General features: G+C 41.5%; 1 protein-coding gene across 1 annotated transcript in view; it reads left to right on the top strand.

The window, feature by feature from the left end:
* The window catches only part of cubn (cubilin (intrinsic factor-cobalamin receptor)), a gene marked incomplete at both ends in the record, with an annotated part of 365,190 nt that extends 338,638 nt beyond the window's left edge, over window positions 1–26,552 (top strand). Inside the window, 3 exons of the mRNA XM_080049812.1 lie at window positions 210–375; window positions 2,948–3,183; window positions 26,445–26,552. Coding sequence (XP_079905938.1) covers window positions 210–375; window positions 2,948–3,183; window positions 26,445–26,552 — 510 coding nt within the window. The remainder of the gene's footprint in view (window positions 1–209; window positions 376–2,947; window positions 3,184–26,444) is intronic.
* Between the last annotated feature and the right edge of the window lie 408 nt (window positions 26,553–26,960).

Below are 26,960 nucleotides of genomic sequence, written 5' to 3'. Positions count from 1 at the left end.
TAACAGCCTCCAATTGTACAGGGATTTTTTTTTCCTCCAATTTAGTCACGTCAGCCTCTGATGCTGGGCATTAAGGCCTGACACTGATGCTAAATACGATCAGCGATTGATGAGTGTCTTCTGATGTGTGTGTGATCGGTCTGACCCTTGTGACCATGACTTCTTTATGAAGTGTCAGAGACTCAGTAAATCTCTCTCTTGTCTCTCAGATCCGTAATGGCAGTACAGCGGCCTCACCCCTGATTGGCCGGTTCTGTGGCAACACCCTGCCTAATCCTATCTTCCCACAATCCAACCTACTCCGCTTACGATTTAAGACTGACTTCTCTTCAACCAGATATGGCTTTGATGCCACATGGACATCATCCACTCATGGTTAGAACTGAAATGTTTATTCCAAAATTTGTAGTTCTATTTGGTAATTAAGAACTCTTTCAAGGTGTGCTATCTTTATTAAAAGGGAAAATAAATGTTAGTCAGCCTTATAAGCCGGAGGTTGTTATCTCCATCTGCTTAAGAAAAACACACACACATACGTATTGCTTATACATGACAATATGCATTATTCAAAACAGCATTGCATATTCAAGCCGCTCAGAAATGCACACAATTAACAGCAAGACAGCAACATAGCAAACACATTTACAGCAGCATTGTGTGCACAAAATAAAGGCAAGTAGCCTAAATTCCCCTACCTGGCTGTGACAGGGGACCGTGGATGGCGTAGATATAAACACTGGTTCTTCGCTGTACTTGTTGTTATAAACGGGCAAAATAAATCTTATCTAGATCGATGGATCATACAACTTAGTTTAGTTAAAAATAAAAAGGGACAAAGATGAAAAAATAAAAGAAAGTGGGCAAGTTTATGATTTACTGTGATGTAATAGGCCTACTGTTTCAGACGCTGAATGTTCAATGTCCCCTAGTCAAACGTGTAGGGTCTCAGACAGTTCATACAACTTATAATGAGAGAGAGAAACAGATGAGAAGTACAGAATGAGGTAAATATATCTCATTATTAATAATATGCCAATATTAAATCAATTTTAGGCTCTGAAGGGACTAATTGTTGCTGAAAAAATATTCAGAGATAAGCCCCGGCCACTTCCGGTTTCATATCCGAATACAGATAGGGGAAAACGGGGTAATCTGAGCCACTTTTTACATTTGCTCCCCTCTAAGCGAGCTAAAATTATTTATCACTCCAATTTACACATTTCCCATTAATTCAGGATGTTTCCTAGAAATGGGCATTAGCAGAATTCTTTCAAGACAAAGGGCAGTGAAAATATTATAGTTTTAAAAAAAGTTGTCATGTGGCTCACTTTACCCCAGCTGTGGGGTAAACTGAGACAGACCAGAAAAATCAAGGCGGTAAACTGATCCACAAAATATGTTTGAGACTAAACTTAACTTGTGCCTCATGGTGGGGGAAAGTGAGACAGTGTTTCACTTTCCCCCACAGCATTTGGCTCACTTTCCCCCACCACCACTATTTGAGAAAAACTACCTCTCTTAGCATTTCAGGCTAATCTTTGGCTAATATCATCACATGGTTTTTATATGTTGGTAGTTCATCAACATGTAGTTTTTCTACGCGAATACATTTGCTTAGGCACAACAGTTGATTAATTTGACAGCAAGAAAATTTACTTTTACTTGCAAAATACCTATTTTGGTGAAAAAAACATGCTTACCACAGCACCATGAGGTCCTCTCTTTCAGGGCCAAGGGGAAATGAGAGGGGCTTGAAAACATATATCTCACATGACCACAAATGTTTTCCGTTGCCTAGATACAGGGGGTGGCTCACATTACCCGATGCCTCAGATTCCCCCGTTTTCCCCTACATATACAGATAATTGTGTTTGTTGAACAGATGCAGATAATGACGTCTCCGCACACTCCTACTGCACATAGTAGCACCATGGCAGGTACCTGAGTAGGCTAGGCTACACAGGAGGAGCATTTGAGTCCACACACAGTCTACAAATACAGAATTACAAGGGTGCAGAGAACAGTGCACTTTTGCACACGTACATATTAAGGTTGTTATTACATTATATTAATAATGTCGGTCGTTAACTAAAGTGGGCCGGTCTGACGCATGAAACTCCAGGGCTGAAAATGAGTCCCACTAAGTTAGTGTACCTTGCAAAACTGCATGAACCCATATTGCACGATAAAACTCAGTACATGTTTTGTCATTACCTCATTATAGTCTGATGACCTGCACTGAATGGAATCAGCTAGGGATGCATAGTCCGAACAGTAGCTGCTGATAGCCAGCCTCAAGTAAACTTCCAAATGATCATCAGTCATGGCGGAACGGTTATTGGACTTGATGAACTTCATGTGGGAAAAGGCTGACTCACATAAATAAGTGGAGCCGAGGAGGTAGCACATATCCTCATGTTGTGGTATTTTTTCTCTGTGAGTAAGTTCCAAAACTGTCAATGAGCCCTGGACTTGAGCTCAATGTCAGCTTTTTATACCCTTTCTTAAGTTTACTAGAAATAAGTTATGCTAACTGGGCAACTCGCAAGCTTGCTGGAATTTTGCAGTAACTGCCGCTGTTAAACGCGCATGTGTGCTGACCCATGTGTCAGAAAAGATCAGACATTAGATTGGTTGTCCTGTATGGCAATCAAGTGACACTGATGTCTATTTGTATTTAATGCCATGCAATTTTTTATAAAAAATAAAAAAATTATTGAAAGAATGCCATGCGATCTACCCACACTGCCTTTGCGATCGACCAGTAGATCGCGATCGATGTAATGGACTCCCCTGTCCTAGGTTGTATCTTGTGTGTCTTAACGTGGTGGATTTGATCTTTTTCTAGTTTTTTTTTTGTTGACCATAACATGCTTTTTGAGCTGGGGAGAGGGCTCATGTCTTCCTGTTTGCTGATATATTCTTGTAAAATATGTTTATGTACCAGGTTGCGGTGGCACGCTGTTTGGGGACCATGGCTCGTTCTCAAGTCCTAACTATCCAGGCACTTATCCCAATAGCACCCACTGTGAATGGAGCATCATGGCGCCCAGAGGTCGTGTGGTGACCATCACCTTTGCCCAGATCAGCATTGATGACCCTGGAGATTGCCAGAACAACTTCTTGAAGTTGTATGATGGACCAAACACCTCCTCACGGCCTGTTGGACCTTACTGTGGAGTGGTATGTAACTCAAGAAAGCTATAACTAATATTTTCTCGTAGCAGCCCAGCTTCAATTAAATGCAATTCAATGACCACAACGCTAGGCTGGTAGCCTGGTCCTACCAGACCATCGTACTTCATTTCATATGTACAGTCTGGAATCGCTCAATTGACAAACGTAAACTCATTTGAAGGCACGTGTATGCTGAAGTTTAAAACTATTGGATATGCACAGTACCACTCTGGATCTGCCAACCAATCGCGTAACGTTTGGTTTTGACCAGAGGTGGGCAGAGTAGCCAAAAAAATTACTCAAGTAAAAGTACTGTTACTTAAGATTATAATTACTCAAGTAAAAGTACTCATAAAAATAATTACTCAAGTAGAGTGAAAAAGTATGCAGTGAAAAGACTACTCAAGAGTACAAGTACTGCGTTTTCTCCGGATTTATTTTTGAAAGCAACACAAACGGTATAAAATAGTAGCAAACAACATATAAAACAGCAATCTTCAAACTAAAGATACAATATATTGCCATAAGTTGCAAAGAGTGGACCGACATCATATTGAACCCTATGGATTAAGAATAGGATGTCACTTTAGTTCATATTTGAGTCAAGGCAGGTGACCCAATAGGTTTGGTAATATAGTGTATCAACTTTTAAATACAATTATAATAAATTAATTAGGTTTAGCCAGAATTATATTAATATAAACCAATACACTTATAACACATTTGATATTTTGCACATATACAATTTTAATATGTCAAAGGCCCTGACAAAATGATTTGGGTAATGTTCATCCCAAAAAATATAAAACATAATTTAACATACATCAAAACCTGCTGGCAAACTCACTTAACATGAAAATACAGATGCTGAAAAAGGAGACCACTCTGCAAAGTGAGTACAGGGAGAACGTAACGTAATTGAGAGTGTGAGTGAGTTTGTGTCATGTGATTGTGTGTTTGTTTGATTGAGGGCAATGTAGTAAATAAAAATAAAAACTCTGTGCACTGCATGTGTGGAAGAAAAAAAGGGTATGTGGCTACGTGGCCTATCGCACATTTGAGGCATGAGGGGCTTGCGGGATATCTTTAAATAGTTTAATGAATAATGAACAGATATCCCCAAGTCTCAAGTGTGCGGTACATAGCCATATACAGTTGAGGAAAAATTATTAGCACCAATATGAAAATTTCCCTTTTTTAATTATTCTTTTTTTTTTTTTGCTGTCAAACAGAGCACGGAGTGCGGAGTTTGTAGTTTCTTTGTGAGATAATTTAGTTTCTGTTTGCAAAGTAAAATAATGTTCTCATCCAAAATAAAAATCCCTTGCTCTGTCTGACAGCAAAAAAAATGTAAAACTTGAAATTACCATAGGGGGGCTAATCATTTTGTCCTCAACTGCTGTACATGGTATGTTTTCCTATATGCTAAGTAAAAGTAAAAGCTATTTTTTTTTTTTTTTTATATATATATGGGGAGTGATGAAGAAGCGGATCAGGTTTTTCCAGCCAAATTCTCTCCACCTCTTGGAGCATGTTGTTGAATGTTGTGTTTTCCAAATTAAATGCCAATCCTCCTGGGACCACCATTCAAATTATTTTTCCCATTTTATCTTAATATATTCAGTATTGTTTCCTTTCTGTTTTTGAAGACCCTGATATATTTGGAAATTACTTTCTTACTGCCCTCTTTATATGCTTTAATGAAAACATTAATAACTTCATTGCCTTGCTCAGATAATTCCGGTTTGATCTCTTTGTCATAATAATCTCTCATTTGTAAAAAAGATTATTTCCTAATTCAAATTCCTTCTGTAGACTTCCGGTTTGAGAGTTAGATGGAGTGGATGCACTTAGTGTGAGCTCCGGTAAACTACCTTTTTATAACATTCCGCACTCATACTATCACACAAACGGCTTCAGTTTTTTTAGTTTCTGTCAAACACTCCTTTAGAGAAGTACAGCCGTCTCTCTAAATGGCTTCTAAGGGTAAAACCCGACTCCGAGCGAAAAAGAGGATGCTAATGCTAACGTTAGCTTGGGGGCTATAAAGACCATGATAACCACGCTACTCGAGGAGCACCGTAAGGCACTGACCGCCGAGTTTAAAAAATCATTCGCTCAGCTCGACGCAAAGTTAGACCAGATTACACTGACAGTGGAGGACCATGGTCAACGTGTCTCGTCCCTGGAGCTTTTTTTTTTTTCTATAAACGATTTTTATTTAAATTTTTCTTTTTTAACAAACATACAAAACATTTAGAACCCCACCCACCCCGCACCCCAAACAATCCTTGGAAAGATGACATATAAAATGACATAAAAAAAAAACATTAAAAACAGTTACAAAAGAGACAACTACATGCAGTGTGTAATATGACATCATCAATAAAGTTCTAGAATGCAACATTCCCTGGGCAACCCCACTCCATACAAATAATAACAGAAGTACAGTGGCCCTTTAAGGTGCACTGTGCAACATGACATCATCAAGAAAGCTCTAGAATGCAACGCTCCCTGGGCAACCCCACCCCTCCCGAACAACAGCAGAAGCCACAGTGGCCCTCAAGGACAAGAACAATTCCAAATTCCAAACAATGCACCTGATGACATTCCAAAAACATGGATGCCTCCATAAGACCTGCCTGCTCAATGTACAAAATGTAATATTAATACATGTAATTCTCCGCTCAGGAGGACAATTCAGATAATTGGCAGAGGTGATTTTACACCAATGAGAACATATTTATGAATGAGGATATTGATTTTAGCTAATACATTACTTAAAATGTTACACAGTGTCCCCTCAAGGACAAGAACAGTTCCAAATTCCAGACAATGCACCTGAAGACATTCCAACCATGACGCCTCAAACAAGGGGGCGCATAGGCTGTGACACATGATATGGAGAAATATGGAGACATAAGAGACCCTTTCTAAAAAAAAAAAAAAAAAAAGGTAATAGAAATCTAATCATTGGGAAGCAACTTAAGTTTATTAAAATGAGAAATTAAGGGGCGCCACCTATGATCGAATTTGTAGAGAGCCTCTCAGGAAATATTACATTTTTTCTACCTTAACAAAGAACATAACATCATTCAACCATGAAGATGAGAGGGGAGGCTTTGGAGATTTCCACTCAAAAAGTATTCTTCTCGGGTGCGCCTTTAGCTCAGTTGGTAAGGCGTCCCCCTCCCGGGCCGGGCCCAGCAGCAGACCCGGGTTCGATTCCCACCCGCGGTCGTTCTCTGCATGTCACTCCCCTCTCTGCCCAATTTCACCTCTGTCTCTCTGCACTGTCAATAAAGCATAAAAATGCCCAAAAAATATCTTTAAAAAAAAAAAAAGTATTCTTCTCCGAGCTAGAAGAGAGGAGAAAGCAATAACATCTGCTTGCGCACTCGAATAAGTAGAAGGCACCAAGGGGACCCCAAAAATGGCTATATAAGGACATGGTTGAAGATTTAGCTGCAGGACGTCAGATAATGTTTTGAAGACAGAACACCAAAAATTGTTCAGTCTTGGGCAGAGAAAAAACATATGACTGTGGTCAGCCGGGGCAAAGCCACACCAGTTGCAACTATCGTCTACGTCAGGGTATATTTCTGCCAATTTGGCTTTAGAAAAATGGATCCTATGAAATACCTTAAAATGTATGAGCCCAAGGCGAGCACAGGATGAAGTTGAGCTCATTCTGTCGATTGCCTTAACCCACCAGTCATCTGTGAAATCCACATTTAATTCTCTCTCCCATGCAACCTTAGCTTTGAGCACAGGTGTGTTATTGAGCGACATAAGACCGCTATGTACCCGGGATATAAGATGCCTTTTGCTTTCCACAGAGAGAATGATGCATCTAAAGCAGGGGGGAATAGGTGGTTACCAACTATGGGAGCAAGTATAGACGGGAATGAGAATTTGAAATGACGCCGGAACTGATACCAGATCTTAAGGGAAGCCAAACACAATTGGGTTTTTGGTGTGCTTGGACGGGACAGTTGGAAGAGGGGAACACAACAACGACGAACAAACAAGACTTTGATTCAATGGACCCCCAAGAGGTGTTAACAGCATGGAACCAAAACAACAGCTTTTGAATATTAGCTGACCAGTAGTAGTACATAAAGTTTGGCAGGGCAAGGCCCCCTCCGAATTTACTCATTTCTAGTACGTTCCTACTAATTCTTGGGTGTTTTCCTGCCCAGATGAATGATGTAATAAGCTTATTCAATGATTGAAAGAAGGATTTTGGTAAAAATATTGGAATGGATTGGAATAAGTAAAGAAATCGGGGTAAAATTGTAATTTTCACATAATTAATTCTGCCTGTCAGCGTCAGAGGGAGGCTACCCCATCTCTGAAAATCAGATTTAGTCTGGTTAAGTAGGGGAGTGAAATTTGCAGCCAAAAGAGCTGAGATGGACGAAGTGATATTGATCCCTAAATATTTAAACCCTGAGCGGCTAACATTAAATGGCAAATTCAACTGCTGGAGGTCAGAGGGGGGAATGTTAAGAGGGAAACACTCACTTTTCTGCAGATTGAGTTTATACCCGGAAAAAGAACCAAATTCATTAAGAATAGAGATAACAGACGGAATAGCCGTGGCAGGATTTGCGACAGCGAGCAAGAGGTCATCCGCATATAATGACACACGATGTTCGATTCCTTCGCGATAGATTCCCTGATGTAGGGGGGAAGAGCGCAGGGCTATGGATAGTGGCTCGATAGCTAGCGCAAATAAAAGCGGACTTAAGGGGCAGCCCTGTCGGTTCCCGCGTGATAATGGAAAATAATCAGACCGAGCGTCCCCAGTGCAAACACTTGCCTGGGGGTCAGTGTATAGAAGACAAATCCATGAGCTAAAGCGGTCACCAAAACCAAATTTTTTAAGAGCAGTAAATAAATACAGCCATTCTACTCGATCAAAGGCCTTTTCGGCATCCAGTGATATTACAACTTCAGGACTTTTAGAAGGTGGGGACGAATAAATTATGTTCATTAATGTTCTGATGTTGAAGAAAGAATGACGCTCTTTAATGAATCCTGTCTGCTCCTTTGAGATGATATCCGGCAAAACTGCCTCGAGACGAGTTGCTAGGACCTTCGCTAAGACCTTGACATCAACATTGAGGAGAGATAAAGGCCTGTAGGACCCGCAACAAGTAGGGTCTTTATCCTTCTTTAGTAGGAGAGAGATTGATGCTTGGGTCAGGGTAGGTGGTAGTATACCCCGTTCGATTGACTCACTATATACAGCTAGAAGAAGTGGGGCTAGTTTGCTAATAAATTTCTTAAAGAACTCGGTGGGATAGCCATCAAGGCCAGGGGCTTTGTTACTTTGCATTGAATTTATTGCATCAACTATTTCCTGTAGCACCAATGGCAAATCTAGGTTGTGTACAATTGCAGGGTCAATAGTGGGTAAATTGAGATTATTAAAAAAACGGTCCGTGGTGGTGTTGTCGGATTGGAAGTCCGATTGGTAAAGAGCTGAATAAAATGTTTTGAATGTTGCATTAATATCGGAAGGGGCAGACAGGGGAGCACCGAATGGGTCCTTAATTTGAGTAATGAGACGTGAGGAAGCTTGGCGCTTTAGCTGATGGGCGAGCAAACGACCACCCTTATCGCCATGTTCATAGTAATTACTGCGAGATTGCAAAAGCATACGTTCTGCCTGCCTAGTGGTAAGCAAATCAAACTCGGCCTGCAGACCCAAGCGCTCCTTGAACAGTTCAGGACTAGGGTTACTGGCATATTGGTGGTCTAAATTAAGGATTAGGTCCGTGAGTCGAGTCCGATCAGCTTTATACAATTTAGTTAAATTGGCAGAGTAAGCTATAATTTGACCTCTAAGGTATGCCTTTAGAGACTCCCTTAGTAGAGAGTAAGAGGTAGAATCATCTTTGTTAATAGAAACAAACTCGTCAATAGAGGAGGAAACATAATCACAGAAACCCTGGTTAGAGAGAAGCAGAGAGTCCAGTCTCCACAAAGGACGGGTCTTGGATGAGATGTTAATAGCATGTCAAGAACCAAAGGGGAGTGGTCGCTTATAACTATCGCCAAATATTCAGTGGAAACCACATTAGGAAGGAGACTAGCGTCAACAAAAAAATAATCAGTTCTAGAATAGGAGCGATGTACCGGTGAAAAAAAAGAAAATTCTTTTGCATGTGGATTACGAAACCTCCATGGATCAGCGCATCCATTTTGTAACATAAAGTCTGCAAATGCCCTTGACATGGAAGAGGGATGAGCTAATCTGGGGCTGGAGCGATCTAATTCGGGGTTAATAACGCAGTTCAAATCACCACCAAAAATGAATCGATGTGTATTTAAAGCTGGGAGGCTGCTAAGTAATCTGTTTGCAAAGCCAGCATCATCAAAGTTGGGAGCATACACGTTAACCAGTAAAACAGGTTTCTGCTGTATGGTACCTGTTACAATCAAATACCTTCCATTGGGATCTGAGATTGAGCTAGTGGGAATGAATTGTGTTCTCTTATGGATCAATATAGCCACACCCCTAGCCTTAGAGTTAAAGGTAGAGTGGGAGACCTGGCTTACCCAAGATTTGCGCAATCTGACATGATCAGTATTGCGCATATGCGTCTCCTGTATGAAAGCTATATCCGTTTTTAAATGTTTAAAGAGGACCTATTATACTACTTTTCTGGTCTTAATTTCTTGTTTTACACTGCTATAGAGCAACCTGACACGAATCACATCACTATGTAGATTTTCGGGAAGCTTTTTCTCTTATTTTGGCGATCCAGCATGCCCTGTAAACACTTTGCTTTTGACATTTCCGCCCCCTCCCCTCCCTTCCTGAAAACCCAACTTCGTTGTGATTGGTTACCTTCCTTCCGGAACACTTTCAGTGGCGGGAGGTGCGAGCATGGACCTATAAGGGCGCGAGGCAGACGCGAGTAGGAAAGTGGCAGCATTACCATACATGGAAACATCCGCGTGGTGACGACACCAAGTTACATGCGACGTCACGATGTTACAAAGCGTCAAGCCGCTTTGAACACGTGACTTCTCGACTGGCTAGAATAGTGTCTAGTGCTCTGCACAGACACCCCAGACGGTAAGCAGGGAATACGTCGAAATGCATGTATGTCATAATTTGATAATCTAGTATGGTTAAACATGACTATAAATCATCATAACAACGTTTATAGGTCATAAAAGTCAAAAAGTATCATAGGTCCGCTTTAAGGTGTGACAAAACTCTGGATCTTTTAATCGGATGACCCAAGCCTTTGACATTCCATGACAGAAACCTAATAGAGTTTACTGAGTTATTAGACATCATTAGGGTAAGTGTGTAGACAATGCACAACACAAAGTATGATGTATGAATATTTGCAAGAGAAAATTGTGTATTGTGTGGAATTGTCCGAAAGAATAATAATAAATAAATAAAAATGTCCTACAAGATAATACAGTGATATGAAAAGACCAAACAGAAAGATGATAAAAACACACATTGCGTGCAGATATAAACAAGATAGAATAACACCAAGGATAACCCTCCCCCCACCCCCCAAACCCTATGCCTTCATCCCCAAACGACGAAGACTGCAGGTTGAATGTAGATTTAAACTTCTGTTGCATCTTGACAGAAAAAGAAAACACTATCCTCTCTTCATGCAGAGAGGCTTCGAGCGTTCAAACAGAGCACCGTGGGTGCATATAAAACACAAATGAACACCACAATTGAGAAAAGTCACATATTTAGGCACTGTTTGCCTCCCACATCCAGCCATTAAGAGAGCCCGACGAGAAAGAGAGGAAAAAATAAATAAAATAAAAAGGGGGCATGGAACACACAGAGGATCAGTGCTCAGCCGCCAGGCGATGAGCAAAAACCTCAGCAGCCCGCAAAGGACACCTTGAACTGGATGTATATTAGTTTTAAAATAACTAGGCCTATATAATACAATAAATTGATTAAAACAAAATAAAACAAAACAAAACTCTGGGTGGCTGGATGGGGCCGGACAGCAGTGATCGACAAAACAATGTGTAGTAAACAAGAAAAAAGAAAAGAAAAAGAAAAAAGAAAACCACATAGCTCAGCTGGGGAACCCCACCACCGTTCAACATCAAAACAGTGTGGTTAATAGCAGTATTTTAAGGCCCATCTGGGGATAGAGTTAGGGTGACCAGAACCCAATTCACCAGATGTGGGACACAGACTACGTTTGTACGTTAAAAAAAACACTATCTTTAGATCGCGCGCAGCAGTTAAGTTACTGTTAAACAAATAGAGCATTAAGGCTACTGCTTCACAACAAAAGCATTTTACTGGACAAACTCGAGTAGGTTTTTATTTCGACGTAACAGGAAAGTAAACGCTGAAGCCGGCAGCACCTTCACAGAGCCCACTGAGCCCAGCTGCATGACACAGACAAGCGGCAACACACACACACACACACACACACACACACACACACACACACACACACACACACACACACACACACACACACACACACACACACACACACACACACACACAGACGGAGAGACGGAGAGAAGCACACTCACACACACACAGACGGGGGCTGCAGTCTCCAGACAGCTATCCGATAAATGCCAGATTAAAATACAGGCATTTAAAAAGGGGGGTTTTGCGAGACAACGTCTCAATTTGCGGGACGTACAAAGCGGGACATCTGGTCACCCTAAATGGAGTAGCGTAGATAAATGTAAATAATAATGAACAACAGCACCCCACACACGTCAGCTTGAAAAATATTCTTTAGGTGGCCAATATCTAGGGTAGAGTCTGTTTTTACCTTACAGGATGAGAGAGTTCAGTAGTCTGAAAATCCTCAGCGAGATGAAAAGTGCAAGTCGTAAAAAGCCTGGGCCTCTTTGGGGCAGTCAAAGAATCTCCTCTCCCCGCCGTGCTCGACACGCAGACGGGCAGGAAAAAGGAGGGAGAACCCGATTTTCTTCTCGTAAAGGCAGCGTTTCACACCGGCGAAAGACGCCCTCTTCTTAGCGATGTTGGCGGTCATGTCAAGGAAAAAGTAAACCTTCTGTCCATGGTACCTGAGCTGCTGTGCATCCCTCTCTCGTCTCAGAACACGGAACTTATCGCTGAAGTAGTGAAATCGAACGATAAAGACTCTGGACTCACTGCCTTCCACCACCGTGGGCCAATGCAGTGAGCCCTATCCAGAACCGGCGATGATGAAAAAAATCCCGCGCCCAGGACCTCGTCGAAAAAATTAGCCATGAACTTTACCGGGTCCGCTCCCTCGGTCCTCCCAATCACGCGCAGATTGTTGCGACGTGACCGTGACTCCAAATCCTCGGTCTTAGCCATCAGCTGTGTATTCTCAGACTGCAAGCGCGCACATGTCTGCTCCAGGGCCGTGATCCGGTCGCTGTGGTCAGACAGTGCTGTCTCCATGGCGGTCATTTTCAGGTTGAGCGAGTCGGTGGTCGACTTGACGGCATCTAAGGCAGCAGAGACGGGCCTCAAAGCTTCACTCACTACCACTTTCATGGTTGTAGTGAGTGTTGTAGTTCCTCGGCGCGACGCGTTCTTCCTCCTCACATGCTTAACCGGAAGTCTCGTCCCTGGAGCTTTCTGCTGAGGACTTGAGTCAGCGTGTCAGCGACCTCGAGACCATTTGTTCTACTCTGCGTGGTGACAACACAAAGCTAACAGCTAAAGTAGCCGACTTGGAAGGCCGAAGCCGGCTACAAAACTTACGCATTCTCGTTTTGCCTGAATCCACCGAAAGCGGTCGCCCAACTGAGTTTTTTTCGGATTTGCTGCGGGAAGTTTTCGGGAGCGAGATGTTGCCAGATCCCCCAGAAGGCCAGAGACCGCGACCAGTCATCCTGCGCCTGCATCGATAACAGACGAAAGATCTACTAATCAGAGAGTCACGACGGAGAGGCCAGCTCGAGTTTCGCGGCAAACCTATTTGGATTGTGGAGGACTACAGCCCCGAGGTGCAGAGCCAGCGTGCAGAGTACCGGGACGTCATGGCAGAGCTCTACAGATTGGGACTGAGACCTGCGCTTCTATACCCAGCGCGACTCCGTGTCATGATGTCCGATGGAGCCAGAAAGTGGATAAACTCACCCCAGGAGGCGCAGAAATACATCGAAAATAAAGACATAAATACATAAAGACACTGTTTAAGGACGTTTAATCCACTGGATGAGAGGTAACACTGTAGCCATAGAAGGCAGACGTGCAGCTTTCAGTTAGCTCTGTGTTTTGCTACACAGCTGATTGTGCGCCCCTATCCGGGTGTTTTGTCTACTTAGGTACAGGTACAGGCTGTATACAATGGCTACACTCAAATATATGTGTATTTTAAATTAGAAACTATGTCCAGATGGTGTTCATTTTATTTTGTGGGGGTGTGTGCTGTTGTTGCATGTTGTCTGCCCCTGTGTGCACGCTGTGGCGTTCTAACTTCGGCTCTTCTATAATGTTTACAGCCGTACATTTAAAGCTGCAGTCATATTTTCATAGATTTGTTAACTCATGTGAGTTTTTCATTTCATATAACTCTTTAGTTCACCGTTTACGCAATTCAGTTATTCCAAAGTTTATATTCGTTCTCCATAGCCATATTTCTTTGGGGCTATAAGCCAAAACATTATTATAGATGTGCTCAGATTTTTCAATTTTCTTTTCTGTACAGTTTACCGGAGAATAGTAGCTGTCTTGGGTGGGGAGGGGGGAGGGTGTCACTGCCAGTAACGCTTTAGCAATGTATTTAAGCCCATCGTTGTACACTAGTCACTTTCAATCTGCACTGACCCGTTGCTTTGCATTCGGACTGCCATTGGGTTCACTGTATCTACATAACAACTTAACATTTCTATTTATGATTCATGGATGGAGACACCTCAATATAGTAAGCTGGAATGTCAAAGGTTTAAACCACCCTGTTAAAAGAAGAAAGGTTTTTTCACATCTCAAAACAGAAATAGCCTTCTTGCAAGAAACTCATATCCGTTGCTCAGACAATGACCGTCTCTTGTTAGGTTGGGCGGGGCAGAGGTTCCATTCTTCCTTTCAGGCTAAAGCTAGAGGGGTTTCAATTCTGATCAGCAAGAATATTTCCTTTGAGCCACATAATGTGACCTCGGACAAGTTTGGCCGGTATGTAATCGTGACTGGAAAATTAAACAACACCCTTGTAGTATTTGTCAACGTATATGCCCCCAATGTAGATGATGTAGGTTTTTTCGACCGGTTGTTTTCATTACTTCCAGACCTGAACACATACTCTATTATACTTGGCGGTGACTTCAATTGTTGGTTAGACCCTCTGTTAGACCGATCCTCTACTAACCCCAGTGTAGTGAGTAAATCAGCTTGTTTTATTCAAGCCTTTCTCTCCGATTATGGTGTAGCGTAGGTCAGTGGTTCTCAATTATTTTCTGTCATGCCCCCCCTAGGGGACAGAATTTTTTTCTCGCCCCCCCCAAATTGAAATACTGTTGAGAACCTGCTAATATTTATTTATTTATCTGCACAAAACCACTGTATGAGTTTCTGGCACGAGCATTCTGCACACAATCACCTTATTATCAAATTAGATAACAAAAATTAGCTGAGACAACTTCTGTCTGCAGCAAAAAAATTCAAAGTTCAGTTTATTAGCTCAATTTGTAACATTTAAGCAAGACTGCTCAGTCTGTGTGAATCTCAGGACAGAGAAACAAGAGCAAATGATTCACTGAGGTTTGCATTTCATTCAAAACATTTTTAAACTGTAGACATAGTTAAGGTGGTGTTTTTTTTATTATTATAGGCCAATAGGCCTTTTGTGATGCGAAAACTGATAATCCATTAATGTTATTATTAGTCTACTTGCTTGATTTCTTTTTAAATAGCCTACAGAGACACTTGGAGACACATGTGGACATTTATTTACTGCAAATTGCGGCCTTTCGCGCGGATATGACCATACACAAGCACACATCGCGCTTGCTAGCAATTTTTATTTTTATTTTTTTGTCAGTTGGAAATCAAGGCAGCCCATTTTGAGAAGCATTTGAGAAGCACTGGTGTAGGTGATGTGTGGCGCTCTTTACACCCACAGGATAAGGAATTCTCTTTTTTTTTCACATGTCCACCACACGTATACTATAATTTACTGTTTCTTTCTTGATAACCAACTTTTACCCCTGGTTCATTCCTGTGATTATCAGAGTATTGTCATTTCTGACCATGCCCCTATTTATCTGGCCTTGTCCCTTCCAGATCTCCCTCAAAAGAGCAGGCAGTGGCTATTCAATTCAACTTTGCTCTTGGATAAGTTTGTGGAGTTTATCAAGGGAGAGATAACCTTTTATCTTTCTACTAATATATCCGCTGAAACATCTAGCTTGATTGTATGGGACGCCCTTAAGGCTTACCTTAGGGGGCAGATCATATCTTACACTGCCAAGATGAAGCGGCAATCCACTAAAGAGCGTTTGGAGTTGGCTCATCAAATTGGAGAGATTGACAAGCAATATGCGCAAACTCAAAACCCAACTCTTTATAAAAAACGAGTGGAACTCAAAACCAAATTCGATTTACTCACTACTCACTCAATTGAACACATACTTTTAAGAAATAAAGCCACATTTTACACATATGGTGATAAAACTGACAAATTGCTCGCAAATCAACTTAAAGGTGCCAAAGCGAGACAGAATATTTCAAAAATGCACTTGCTTGATGGTCAGATAACTTCAGACCACTTGCAAATTAATGACGCTTTCAGAGATTTCTATTCTAAGCTTTACACTTCCGAATCTCAACCAGATCAGAAGGTATTGCTTGACTTTTTCAGCGGTCTTAACATTCCCAAACTCTCATTGGATTTTAAGGAAAGACTGGAATGGAAGAACCTATATCACAGGCAGAAATAGCTGCAGCCATCTCTTTGATGCAATCAGGCAAATGTCCGGGCCCTGACGGCTTCCCTGCAGAGTTTTTTAAAAAGTTTTCTGTACTTCTTTCCCCACAGTTGTCTTCCGTTCTATCTGAATCCTACAGACAAGGCTCTCTCCCTCCATCCTTTGCCGAAGCCTGTATCACTCTTATTGCCAAAAAAGATAAAGATCCAACCGAATGCGCTTCATACAGACCAGTTTCCCTCCTTAACACAGATGCTAAAATCTTAGCTAAGGTTCTAGCTCGGAGACTAGAGACAGTCCTCCCATGGCTATATCTGAGGACCAGACTGGTTTTGTGAAGAGCAGACATTCTTTCTTTAACGTACGTCGATTATTAGATATAATTTACTCTGCTTCCGAGGACATCACTGAGTGTGTTGTGTCAATTGATGCAGAAAAAGCATTTGAGTGGGTTGATCTATGGGCGGCTCTTGACAAATTTGGTTTCGGGTCAAACTTTATATCGTGGATCAGGTTACTATACTCTCACCCTTTAGCCTCAGTTCGGACAAATTCTCAGATTTCCAAGCCGTTCGACTTACATCGTGGAACCCACCAGGGGTGTCCTCTGAGCCCCATGATTTTTGACTTTGCCATTGAACCCCTTGCCATAGCCTTTCGTAGCTGTGAGGACATAGCCGGTATTTGGAGGGGCGGCACACAGAATAAGGTCTCCCTATAATGCTGATGACCTTCTGCTTTTTGTTTCTAGCCCAGACACATCTCTGCAGTCTTCTTTTGGCGCTTTTCCACCGCACATGTAGCTCGACTCGACTCAGTTCAACTTGGTTTGGTAGCAGCACGGGTCGTTTTCCACTGCAAATAGTACCTTCTGAACGTGGGCGGGGTCGTCATACATAGGGGCTGAAAGCCAACTCCGGAGCAAAGTAGCAAAGCAGAAATTACGAGCAGTTGTTGCACTATTAACTGAACCAACCGCCCAAAACACGGATGAAAAATGTTTAAGAAATACCCCCCTTGTATCTGTTTGTTAAAAGAAGTAGAAGAATATTGTGTCGGGCCATTACAAGGGAGGGTTGGTATCCCGATGTGTGACTCTGCCACACAGTCAGCTGTAGGGATGCATCACGTACATCCCTATGCACGTAAACACGGGCATCATAAAGTTGACTGTTTAGTGCTTGTTTCAGGATACGTGTTTTCAAATGCAAGCCGTGGTCTCAGCCCGAGGCTTGTAATGTAATCGCTCGCTATCATGTCTGTCCCAGCTGGCTAGGCTATTTAGCCTAGCTGCTAGCTGCCCTACATGACTCCTCTCGTATGTTTAAAGTAACTTCCCCAACAACCAACGCAACTGGGTGAGCTTAGCTAAGCGAATATATGGGGGAAAAAATCAGATCTGTGACGCAAATCAAATGAAAGGGAGCCAGAAAAGGCTGTACGCGGCGTAAATACACTCAAAAGTCCCGGAGACGAGAGTTGGGGAGAATAAAAAAGCCGGTAGTCTCTGGCCAATCAGAAGCATCGGCAGACGGCCGGCCACTGATTGGCCAGAGACTACCGTCTGGCCAATCAGCGACCGGTCGTCTGCCGACGTCACCTTTTAGCATCGGATCAGCTCGCTTGGAACCTAGAGCGAGGCGATACCAAAAAAAGCAGCCGCTGCAGGTACCAGATACCATGTTTTCGCGGTGGAAACGCCAAAAATGCGAGTCGAGTTGAGCTGATACCATGCAGTGGAAAAGCGCCATTTGTCACTGCTCAATAAAATCAGGCTATAAGATAAATCTTGGAAAAAGCGAACCGTTTCCCATTAACTATGAAGTACAAGCACCAGTCCTTAACAACCTGCCATTTAAAATAGAAAAGACAAGCTCTCATATTTGGGCATTTCAGTTACAAAGAGGCACAAGGCAGGGGCGTTGCACCAAATTCTGGGCCCCTATACAGGAAGTCCTGATGGGACTGAGAGGCGGTCTTACAATACAAACATGTAAAAGCTATGTTTGTCTATAGTCCAAAACGTACGAGTGACTGGTCCCTCTCCGAGCCAGATAACAACACAATGTTTCTATTGACAAATGACCAAATCATTACGCGTACTTGAACACAACCCCTGGTCTAAGACTCTTAATAACCATGCACACACACCGTGTTTCTCACAGGAATTTGGGAGACTGTGCTGGGGACCCTGGACCTTCTAGGGGGGTCCGGGGGAATGCTGGATTTTTTAAAAAATGTTAAAGTAAAATTCATCAATCTGGTGCACTTTGAGAAGAAAACTAAGGCTAAATCAACTGTTTCCTATTTAGTAATATTTTCTGGAATAATTTATAGATAATGTATATTTATCTTCCTAAATAAAAAATTTCGGGGCCTTCAAAGATCAGGGGCCTATATTGAGCCAGTAAAAAAATAAAAAATAAGAAAAAAATTTAAAAAATTGGGTGCAGCCCCCCTCTGCCTTGGGCCCCCCAAGCCTGTCCGCAGTCCGACGGCACTGAACGTAACTGACCATCGTCAGATGCTCATAATTACCGAGTAGAAGTTGAATGCGTCATGATACAATTCAATGCAGCCTCTGAATGGGCGCATAGGCTACTGGAGCACTGTCAGACAGTAATATGTGTAAAACACATAGTCACTGTAGTAGTAACGTTCAGTTATAGCTACAGTAGGAACCGTTGCTCTACAATAAACTGGCAACTTTTTTTTTTTTTTTTTTTAATGAACTGGTGACTTGATCAGAGTGTAGCGCGGCCAGATGACAGCTAACGTAGGCTCCAGCCTGCGCCCCGTCAAAGGTAATGTAGGCTAATTGTTTCAGCCTCCCTCTGTAGTTTTACTCTCACCATTCTTAGAAAAAATTTTTTTGATCCCCTGCTCTGCTGCTCATATCCTACTCCTGGCCTCCTTCTCAACTCTTTTCTGGTGCAAGCTTTTTTGGGGGCATCCTCGCCTGCTGGAGTTCGCTCGCGCTCACTTAATTCCAATGAGGAAGAACGAACCGCGGGGTGGACCAAACCATTTTTTAAGAAGGGGCCAAGGGGGTTATTGAAATGATTAAAATTAGAATATTGTATGACTTGTGGCTTTGTTTTAATTCGGAATCATTCGTATGATTATATATTAGTTCACTGTATGCATAATAATTTTGTCATAGATTCTACTGGGGGCTGTGTGGGCCCTAGCTGGCTGTGGGCCCTTATAATCGTCATAACCTTTACCCCCTATACGACCCTGGCACAAGGATCTTTTCAAAGAGAACTTTATCAATCTTTTTAATCAGACCAAACAAACAATTACGCAATGGTCACCCCTATCAATGTCTCTTGTTGGCCGAATAAACTCAATTAAAATGACCATTCTACCAAAGTTTTTGTACCTCTTTCAGGCCTTAACAGTTTTTATCCCCATGTCCTTTTTTGACCAACTCGACTCAACTCTTTCCTCCTATATATGGAGAGGTAAGCGGCCTCGTCTCAATAAGACCCACCTCCAAAAAAACAAAGCTGCTGGCGGCCTGGCTCTACCAAACTTTAGTTTTTACTATTAGGCTGCCAACCTGCGCTGCCTTTCATTTTGGTCTTTCTTTCACAATCAGCCTAATTGCCCTGACTGGGTAGCCATGGAATTACATACAGATGATAATATGTCCGTGCCTGCATTACTTGGATCCCCACTTCCACTCCCCTCGATTAAATCTTTAAAAAATCCGGTGGTTAAACACTCTCTAAGGATTCAATTGAGGAAACATTTTGGGTGACATAACTTCTCCCTGCTGAGCCCTATTGCATCAAACCACCTTTTCAAACCATCAACCCAAGATCCTGTCTTTAAAGAATGGCATAAGAAGGGTATTGTGCGCTTGAAGAACCTGTATATGGGTAACACTTTAGCATCTTTTGAACAACTAAGCAACAAATTCGGTCTTCCAAGGTCAGATTTTTTCAGATATCTGCAAACAAGACATTTTGTGCTATCCAAATTGACCAGCTCTTCTATACCACCAGACACAACCCTTGTTGATTTTGTTCTCAAAAGAGACTTGTGTCTGCGTTCTATGGCAGGATGTTGGATCTAAGACATGCCTCTATGGACAAGATCAAAGCAGCATGGGAAGGGGACCTGGGTTTCTCTTTAGCGGAAGATACATGGAGCTCCATTCTTAAACATGTTAAAGTTAAAGTATTCCCTTAAATTAGGCACAGATAATCCTTCCTCATCCTTGCTTAATTGCAGTGTTTTATATTTTACTCTAGGCCTCTTACCAGCCCATATAAATCTGGATATCCATTTGTCCCAGGTTTTAAACAGAGTTTCTAAAATGATATGTGGGATGGATTGTAATACATATAACAATCTTGGCAACATATTTATTTTAATAACTTCTATTTGTGACACAAAGTCCAGTGGGAAGGCCAACCATCTTCTGAAATCCTCCTGAATACTGGCGTTAATTTGGTTATAATTAATTTCAAATACTTTATCAAGTTTCTTTGCAATTACCACACCCAAATATTTAATTGTTTTTGTCTTCCAATTAATCTTGTATTTTTCTCTTATTTTCGTGGCAGGGGAGTAGTGTGACGAGAGAATTTGAGTCTTTGCTACATTAAATTTATATCCTGAGTACTGGGGCCTCTACGAATAGTCAAATTTCCTAACCCGTAAGCCTCCTTTCCTTAGCTCTGAGTGTCCAATCAGCGAATAGAGCGAGTGGCTGAGAACGATGACGTCAAATTCGCGCTCCAGTTTCAGTTGAATGCTGCACTCCTTTATACCGTATTTTCCGCACTATAAGCCGCACTGGACTATAAGCCGCAGGCGTTTTAATGTTTAATTACCATATGTAAGTTTGTGCACAGAGGGGATCTTAACCCTAAATGTCATCGGGGTTAAGGAGAGATGAAAGGTGCTTCCTTTCGAAAATAGGAAAAGACAGTACTCATTCAAATGAATTCAACTCCACTTTTCCTAACCAACGTCATTGCGCGACGGCGAGTATTGCTGACGCGAGTCACTAGCGTGAAATTACACAATTTTCCGAAAATGGACTACAACAAGTGCTTGTTCGATCCATGCGTTCTTTTCACATTGATTTTAATCAGGTTGTCGCCAACAGAGTGAGAATCCCTTAGATCGGACTTTGCCAAGGCAAGGGGAATATTTAAGGCCACTTGAATCCCAATTCACATGTGAAAAAAAGAGGCTACACTTATGTTGATGTTGAAATGAACTGCCCCCAGTAATCTTCATTAAATGTGAAGTTGGCATTTTGTTTTCTTATGGTGTAAATTATGTGCTACGAAAATAACTTGATGTTGAAATTAACTGCCCCCAGTAATCTTCATTGAATGTGAAGTTGGCATTTTGTTTTCTTATGGTGTAAATTATGTGCTACGAAAATAACTATTATGATGTTGGTCTTTTATGAGTTCTTTATTATCTTTATAGGGGGGTGGGGGGTATTTTGTTTTACCCGAGTTAAATCTTCCTCTCTTCTCATCTCCTCTCTTCTGTTTCACCACTTGTTCGTATCCGTGTAGAGTCTGTAAACTTCGGCAGTGGCCACCGTAAATGATTATAGGATACCACTATCTCCTTTCCTGTCGCATAGGTTGGTCTGGAGTAACCTATGCTAAAGGAGGGTTAAAGGATGCATCGAGACTCCTTTCCTTTTATTTGGAGATTTCGAACCACCTATCCGCCGAGTACTTCCGGGTCATCTGGTTAGGAAAGGAAATTTTCTATGCAAAAAAGAGAAACCGTAGAGGCCCCCGGTCAAAGTCTAATTCAAATCCAAATTTCTCATACCTGATACAAAAAATTCCAATTACACAGTCAAAAGCCTTTTCTGCGTCAAGGCTGACTAACGTATTAACTTCCTGTTTTTGAATCTGGTGTATAATTTGTAATGTGTGCCTAATATTATCTTGAGTCTGCCGACCCTTGATAAACCCTGTCTGATCTTCATCAATAAGGTCTGGCATGAAGTGCTCAATCCTTTTAGAAATAATTTAATAATTTGTAGTCCACATTAAGAATGGAAATAGGTCTGTAGGACTCACAATATTATTTATTTTTCCCCTCTTTCGGGATAACTGCATATCACAGCCTCCTTCCAGGAAGGTGGAAGCCTTCCCTGATTAATGCTGGGCTTACACTAGAGGACTTTTAAAAGACTTTGAAAAGACTGAAGACTGAAACCCTCTTACATCTAAAGACAATCAACTCACACCTGAAGACAACTAGTCATTAGTTTTCAGTCACAGAGTGAGATTTTGAAAAGCTGAAATTTGTTCTCTGAGGGGGGCTCACTCTCTCACACTTTGAAAACCCCTGGTGTAGTGTAAGCCCAGCATAAGTGTCAAATTTAAAGAGTTGAGAAGAAGGGGAGACCTTCCTCTCTGAAAGTCTTATACCATTCATTCGGGAATCCATCACTACCAGGAGATTTGTTTGTTTTTAATCTACTAATCGCGTCATCCAATTTCTTCTTGGTGATGCTAGACGTACATTTTTCATTTTGTGCTTCCCAATATACGGTAAATCCAGTGAGTTAAGAAAATTCGTAATTTTATGTTCCTCTTTTGCTGGAGGTTGTGAATATAAATCTCTGTAGTAGTTTTCAAACGCATTATCTATTTCTTCATGTTAATTTTGTTTTGTCTGGGGGTCCCTAATCTTATGGTTTGTTGAGGATGTTTGTTGCACTTTAAGACGCTGCGCTAGATATTAAGCCGATTTAGGGCCAGATTCATTATAAGTTTGTTTAGTGAACCGTAGTTTTTTCTCTATCTCGTCACTAAGAATATCATCTAATTCTTGCCTGGTTAATGATATTTGTTGTAATGTTGACCCATCTTTATTGTTTTTGTGTTGGTGTTTTAAATTTCTCAATTTGGTAATCAATTTCTAATAGTTTCCCAATCTAACTTTTTTAGGTATGGTGCCCTTGCTATTAGCCTCCCCCTCAAAACTTATTTCAATGTATCCCACAGTACGGTTGAATCAAATAGACCATCATTTGTTACGGCTGGGCAGAGAGGACACAGTCGCGGAGACAGTACCAGTTTAAGATGTTTTATTTGCTGGACAAAGCTGGGGGTTTTGGCCGTGATCCGGTGGGAGCTGGCTGACATGGGGCTCCAGGGGGAGAGCAATGCTCGTCTCCCTGGACATTTCCAGGGAGACGAGCAATAGCAGACAGGCAGGGGGGTCCGGGGTGGAGAGCTGGCTGACGAGGGCTGGAGCTGGTGGCAGGAGTCAGGCCGGGAGAACTGTGGCAGAAAGAAACAGAAGTTAGAAATTGCAAAAATGCAAGCAGAACTGCAAACTGGAGAGTAGGCTGAAGAGCGACTGACAGAGTGAACAGAGTCTACAATCTGGCAGTGTCTGGAAGGTTGGGCAGGGTTTATGAAGAGCAGTTGATTGGTGATTGATGTGGATGCTGGTACCTGACTCCCACACACATGACTCCACCCCTGCAATCAGACAAGAAAACAGGGGAAAAGGGGAAAAAACATACAAAGGCTTGAGGCCCAGGCAGGATTGTGATAGTACCTCCCCCTCAACGTGAGCCTCCAGGCTTCTCCAGGTTGTCCCTGTGAAAGTCCCTAATGAGGGAGGGATCAAGGATGTGCTGGCGGGATATCCAGCTCCTCTCCTCAGGACCATACCCCTCTCAGTCCACCAAATACTGAAACCCCCGGCCACGGCGGCGTATATCCAGTATTCGCCAGACTGTGTAGGCGGAGTGGTCGTCAATCATGCGAGGGGGTGGGGGAGGAGTTCCTGGGGGAGGAGTTCCTGGGGGGCACAAAGTTGCCCTATCTGCACAATAAACATATATGACCATTAATGTATATAACATTGTCAGCTACAGATTGTCAACCCTGTTTCAGAGATCACAACAATATAAGCAACTGTTGAACAAAATTATATTCTTACCAAATCCATTTTATGTATCAAACTGCGTACATTCAGATGAATCACTTTCAAACCAATTGGGATTCAAGATTGGACAGAATCTGATCCGACTTTAGGACCAAGACGAGTTTGCACATTTCCAGATATTAACATGAGCAAAATAATCAACTAACGTTGTTTGGCAATAGTGGTATAGTGGTCCGCATGGTGATGACTTTTCCATTACAAAATTCACAAGAAATTTCTCAGAGATAAAAAAGAAATCCTTTAAAATCAAGTTACTAAAAAGATAAGTCATTCTGAAGCCATAACTTTAAAAAGACACAATGTTTGGACTATATACGTAGAAAGAGGAGTGGGTGTGTCTATTTTTACTGTTTAGCCGAAAGTTTCCAAGAATTAATACGTTCGAAGACCAATTTGCCCAGTTTCTCGGGATGATTACACAGTTTGTTGTCCAGAATAATCAAAAAGCAAAGTAAAACGAGACATTTTCACTCAGCAACCTGCAAGCACTGTCTGCAGGTATAGTGGCTAGCAGTGTAGGCCAAAGCTGTAGCTGGTAGCAGCTAGTAGTGGAGGCCAAGTTTGTAGCTGGCAGTGGCTACCAGAGGCGGATGAAGCTCAATTAGCTTTTAAAAGTAGGCATTGAAGACACAGGCAATGCAGACCATGAGCCTGTGCAACAACTTTTGGTCTAATAAATGCCAGGAAATCAGGTACAAGCTCCCAAAAAAGATAGAATAGTTGATGTAAAATACCTGATATGAACACATATATTGATATGATTGGTGTGGAACTATCAGTGGCAAGAGTGCATGGTGCTAGAGCTTGGACCATTTTGGCATGGCAAACATCGGTAAATAAATTAAGGAGTTGCTGTAATCACAATTTCAATTGTTTGAACATTTTGAATATTTTTATTCTGCACATGGGTTGGGGAGGAGGGGTCACCACAGGGTTTTTTGTGCATGTATTTTTCGTTTTTGTCAGAGAAAAAATCATGAATCAGTGATGATCATAGGAAAGCATCGATATCTATCAGACGAATAATTTAATAACAAAGATCATCAAAATTAACAATGAATGAATGAATGTATTACCAAATACAAGCCTTTGCCTACAGACTGACTACAGAATTTCAACTCAGTCTATATTTATCTTCTTATCTTCTCTGATAACATCTTCAGTCTTGACCTGCTGACCTTTTCACCTGCTTTGTTGAGGCCCACGGCCCTACTCATCTTGCACTTAATCTCCAAAATATGTTTGTCACCTTTCATGGACATGGAAATGTCAACCATATGCTTACAACATCTCTGTTCTTGGAAAACACCTAGTACATAGAAAAACACTTTACAATATCTCTATATGACATTTAAGGTTAAAATTCCAACTTTGAGAGAGAATATCAGTGTAAAACAGAGACCAGAAACACAGGACAAGACAGAGTTGCTGCCATCTTGGATGGATGCAGACCTGTTGCAACCTGTGATTTTACAGAAGGTTTTCGTAATAGCCAGTAAGTGTCAAAAGTCAGGTAACATTATAAACACAATCAGTAGTTCAGTTAGAGCAAGAACAACTGTGTGATTAGCACTGCATACAGTTATTTTATATTTTCTGCAACAATAACTAAATGCATCTGGTTTAAAGCAGTAGCGTGATGCTACATTAAACTCTGCTACGAGTTCCCTAGATGAGAGTCTAGGCATGTATTGCTCAGCGAATATCGTCAGGTAGATTTCCAAAGGAGTATATTCATAATGGGGTGGTGCTTTTTAGAGCCTACTTAAATCCCAAGCTTTAAACGGACTAAGTGCTCTCCATTCGTAGATGATGGTGGACCGATGGAGCTCAAACTTTTAAATTAATTTATAGCTGTCCCCAGGCAAATGTGCAACATCAGAACTCTATTCCTGAGATCCTCTGAGATTTTCTTAACCTTTTGACAAGTCTGACCTGTATGGGTTCACTTTGGTAGGCCTGGACTGACCTGGTTTTATCTCTGTTTTATCTAATGCCGCCTAATTTTTTCCCTAAAGATCTCTCATTACATTGGTCCATTTCATCACTCAATTTGGCCCACCTGATTGTTCACCTGCTCGATTTAAGCAATGCAGCTCAGGGTTCACAAACTTTTGCACATACAAAAGTTGGAAAATCATTTGTTTTATCTGTTTAACAATTGATTTCCAGTAAAGAAAAATGTTGAATTGATTAAAAAAACATCTGTTATTTCATATAAAAAATACTGGTATTGATAAAAATTAATGATTAATGGTTAAACTGAATACAATTCCAAAATGCTCAAGGGGTTCACATACTTTCAAGCAGCACTGTACATATAAATTAAGTAAATAGGGACTATGATTGATAGGTTGAATATACAAGTATGTAATTAAGTTCTCCTATTTGTATTATTTGTTCAGGAAACCAACATCGCACCGTTCACAGCCTCCTCCCATCAAGTGAGCATCGTTTTCCAAGCCCAGTACTCCACCTTGCCCTCAGGATTCAGACTGACCTGGAATAGCTGAAAGAATGTCGTCTGTCTCACACTATCAATAAATGTACAGTATACCAATATAGGTATACATGGATACACACACACCATTGCTGACTAATCACATTTTAAAAGTACATACCTGTGCATTTTTTTATCAAACAAATGTAAACGATAATTTGTTACTGTCATAATAAATACTTAATTGAAGAAGTACAACAAGGTGGTCAAGTCATTTATCATTTCAGATGTTTGTTTTAATTTTTTTTTATACCAATTCTTAATAAATGTGTGCTGCCAAAACTCAGCTAGTCAGCCTACTGGTAAACACAGACTTTCCAAACATATTTTGCAGACTGAGAAGCATTATTCAAACCTAAATAAATACAATTTGTATAAGAGAGTGTCCAAAGACTCAAGTAGACCTTAAGATTGCATAATT

The sequence above is a fragment of the Ammodytes marinus genome (assembly GCF_949987685.1).
Source record: "Ammodytes marinus genome assembly, chromosome: 21".
Lineage (NCBI taxonomy): Eukaryota > Metazoa > Chordata > Actinopteri > Uranoscopiformes > Ammodytidae > Ammodytes > Ammodytes marinus.
Note: the sequence above shows the minus strand (reverse complement) of the source record. Positions and strands in the feature narration are given on the sequence as shown.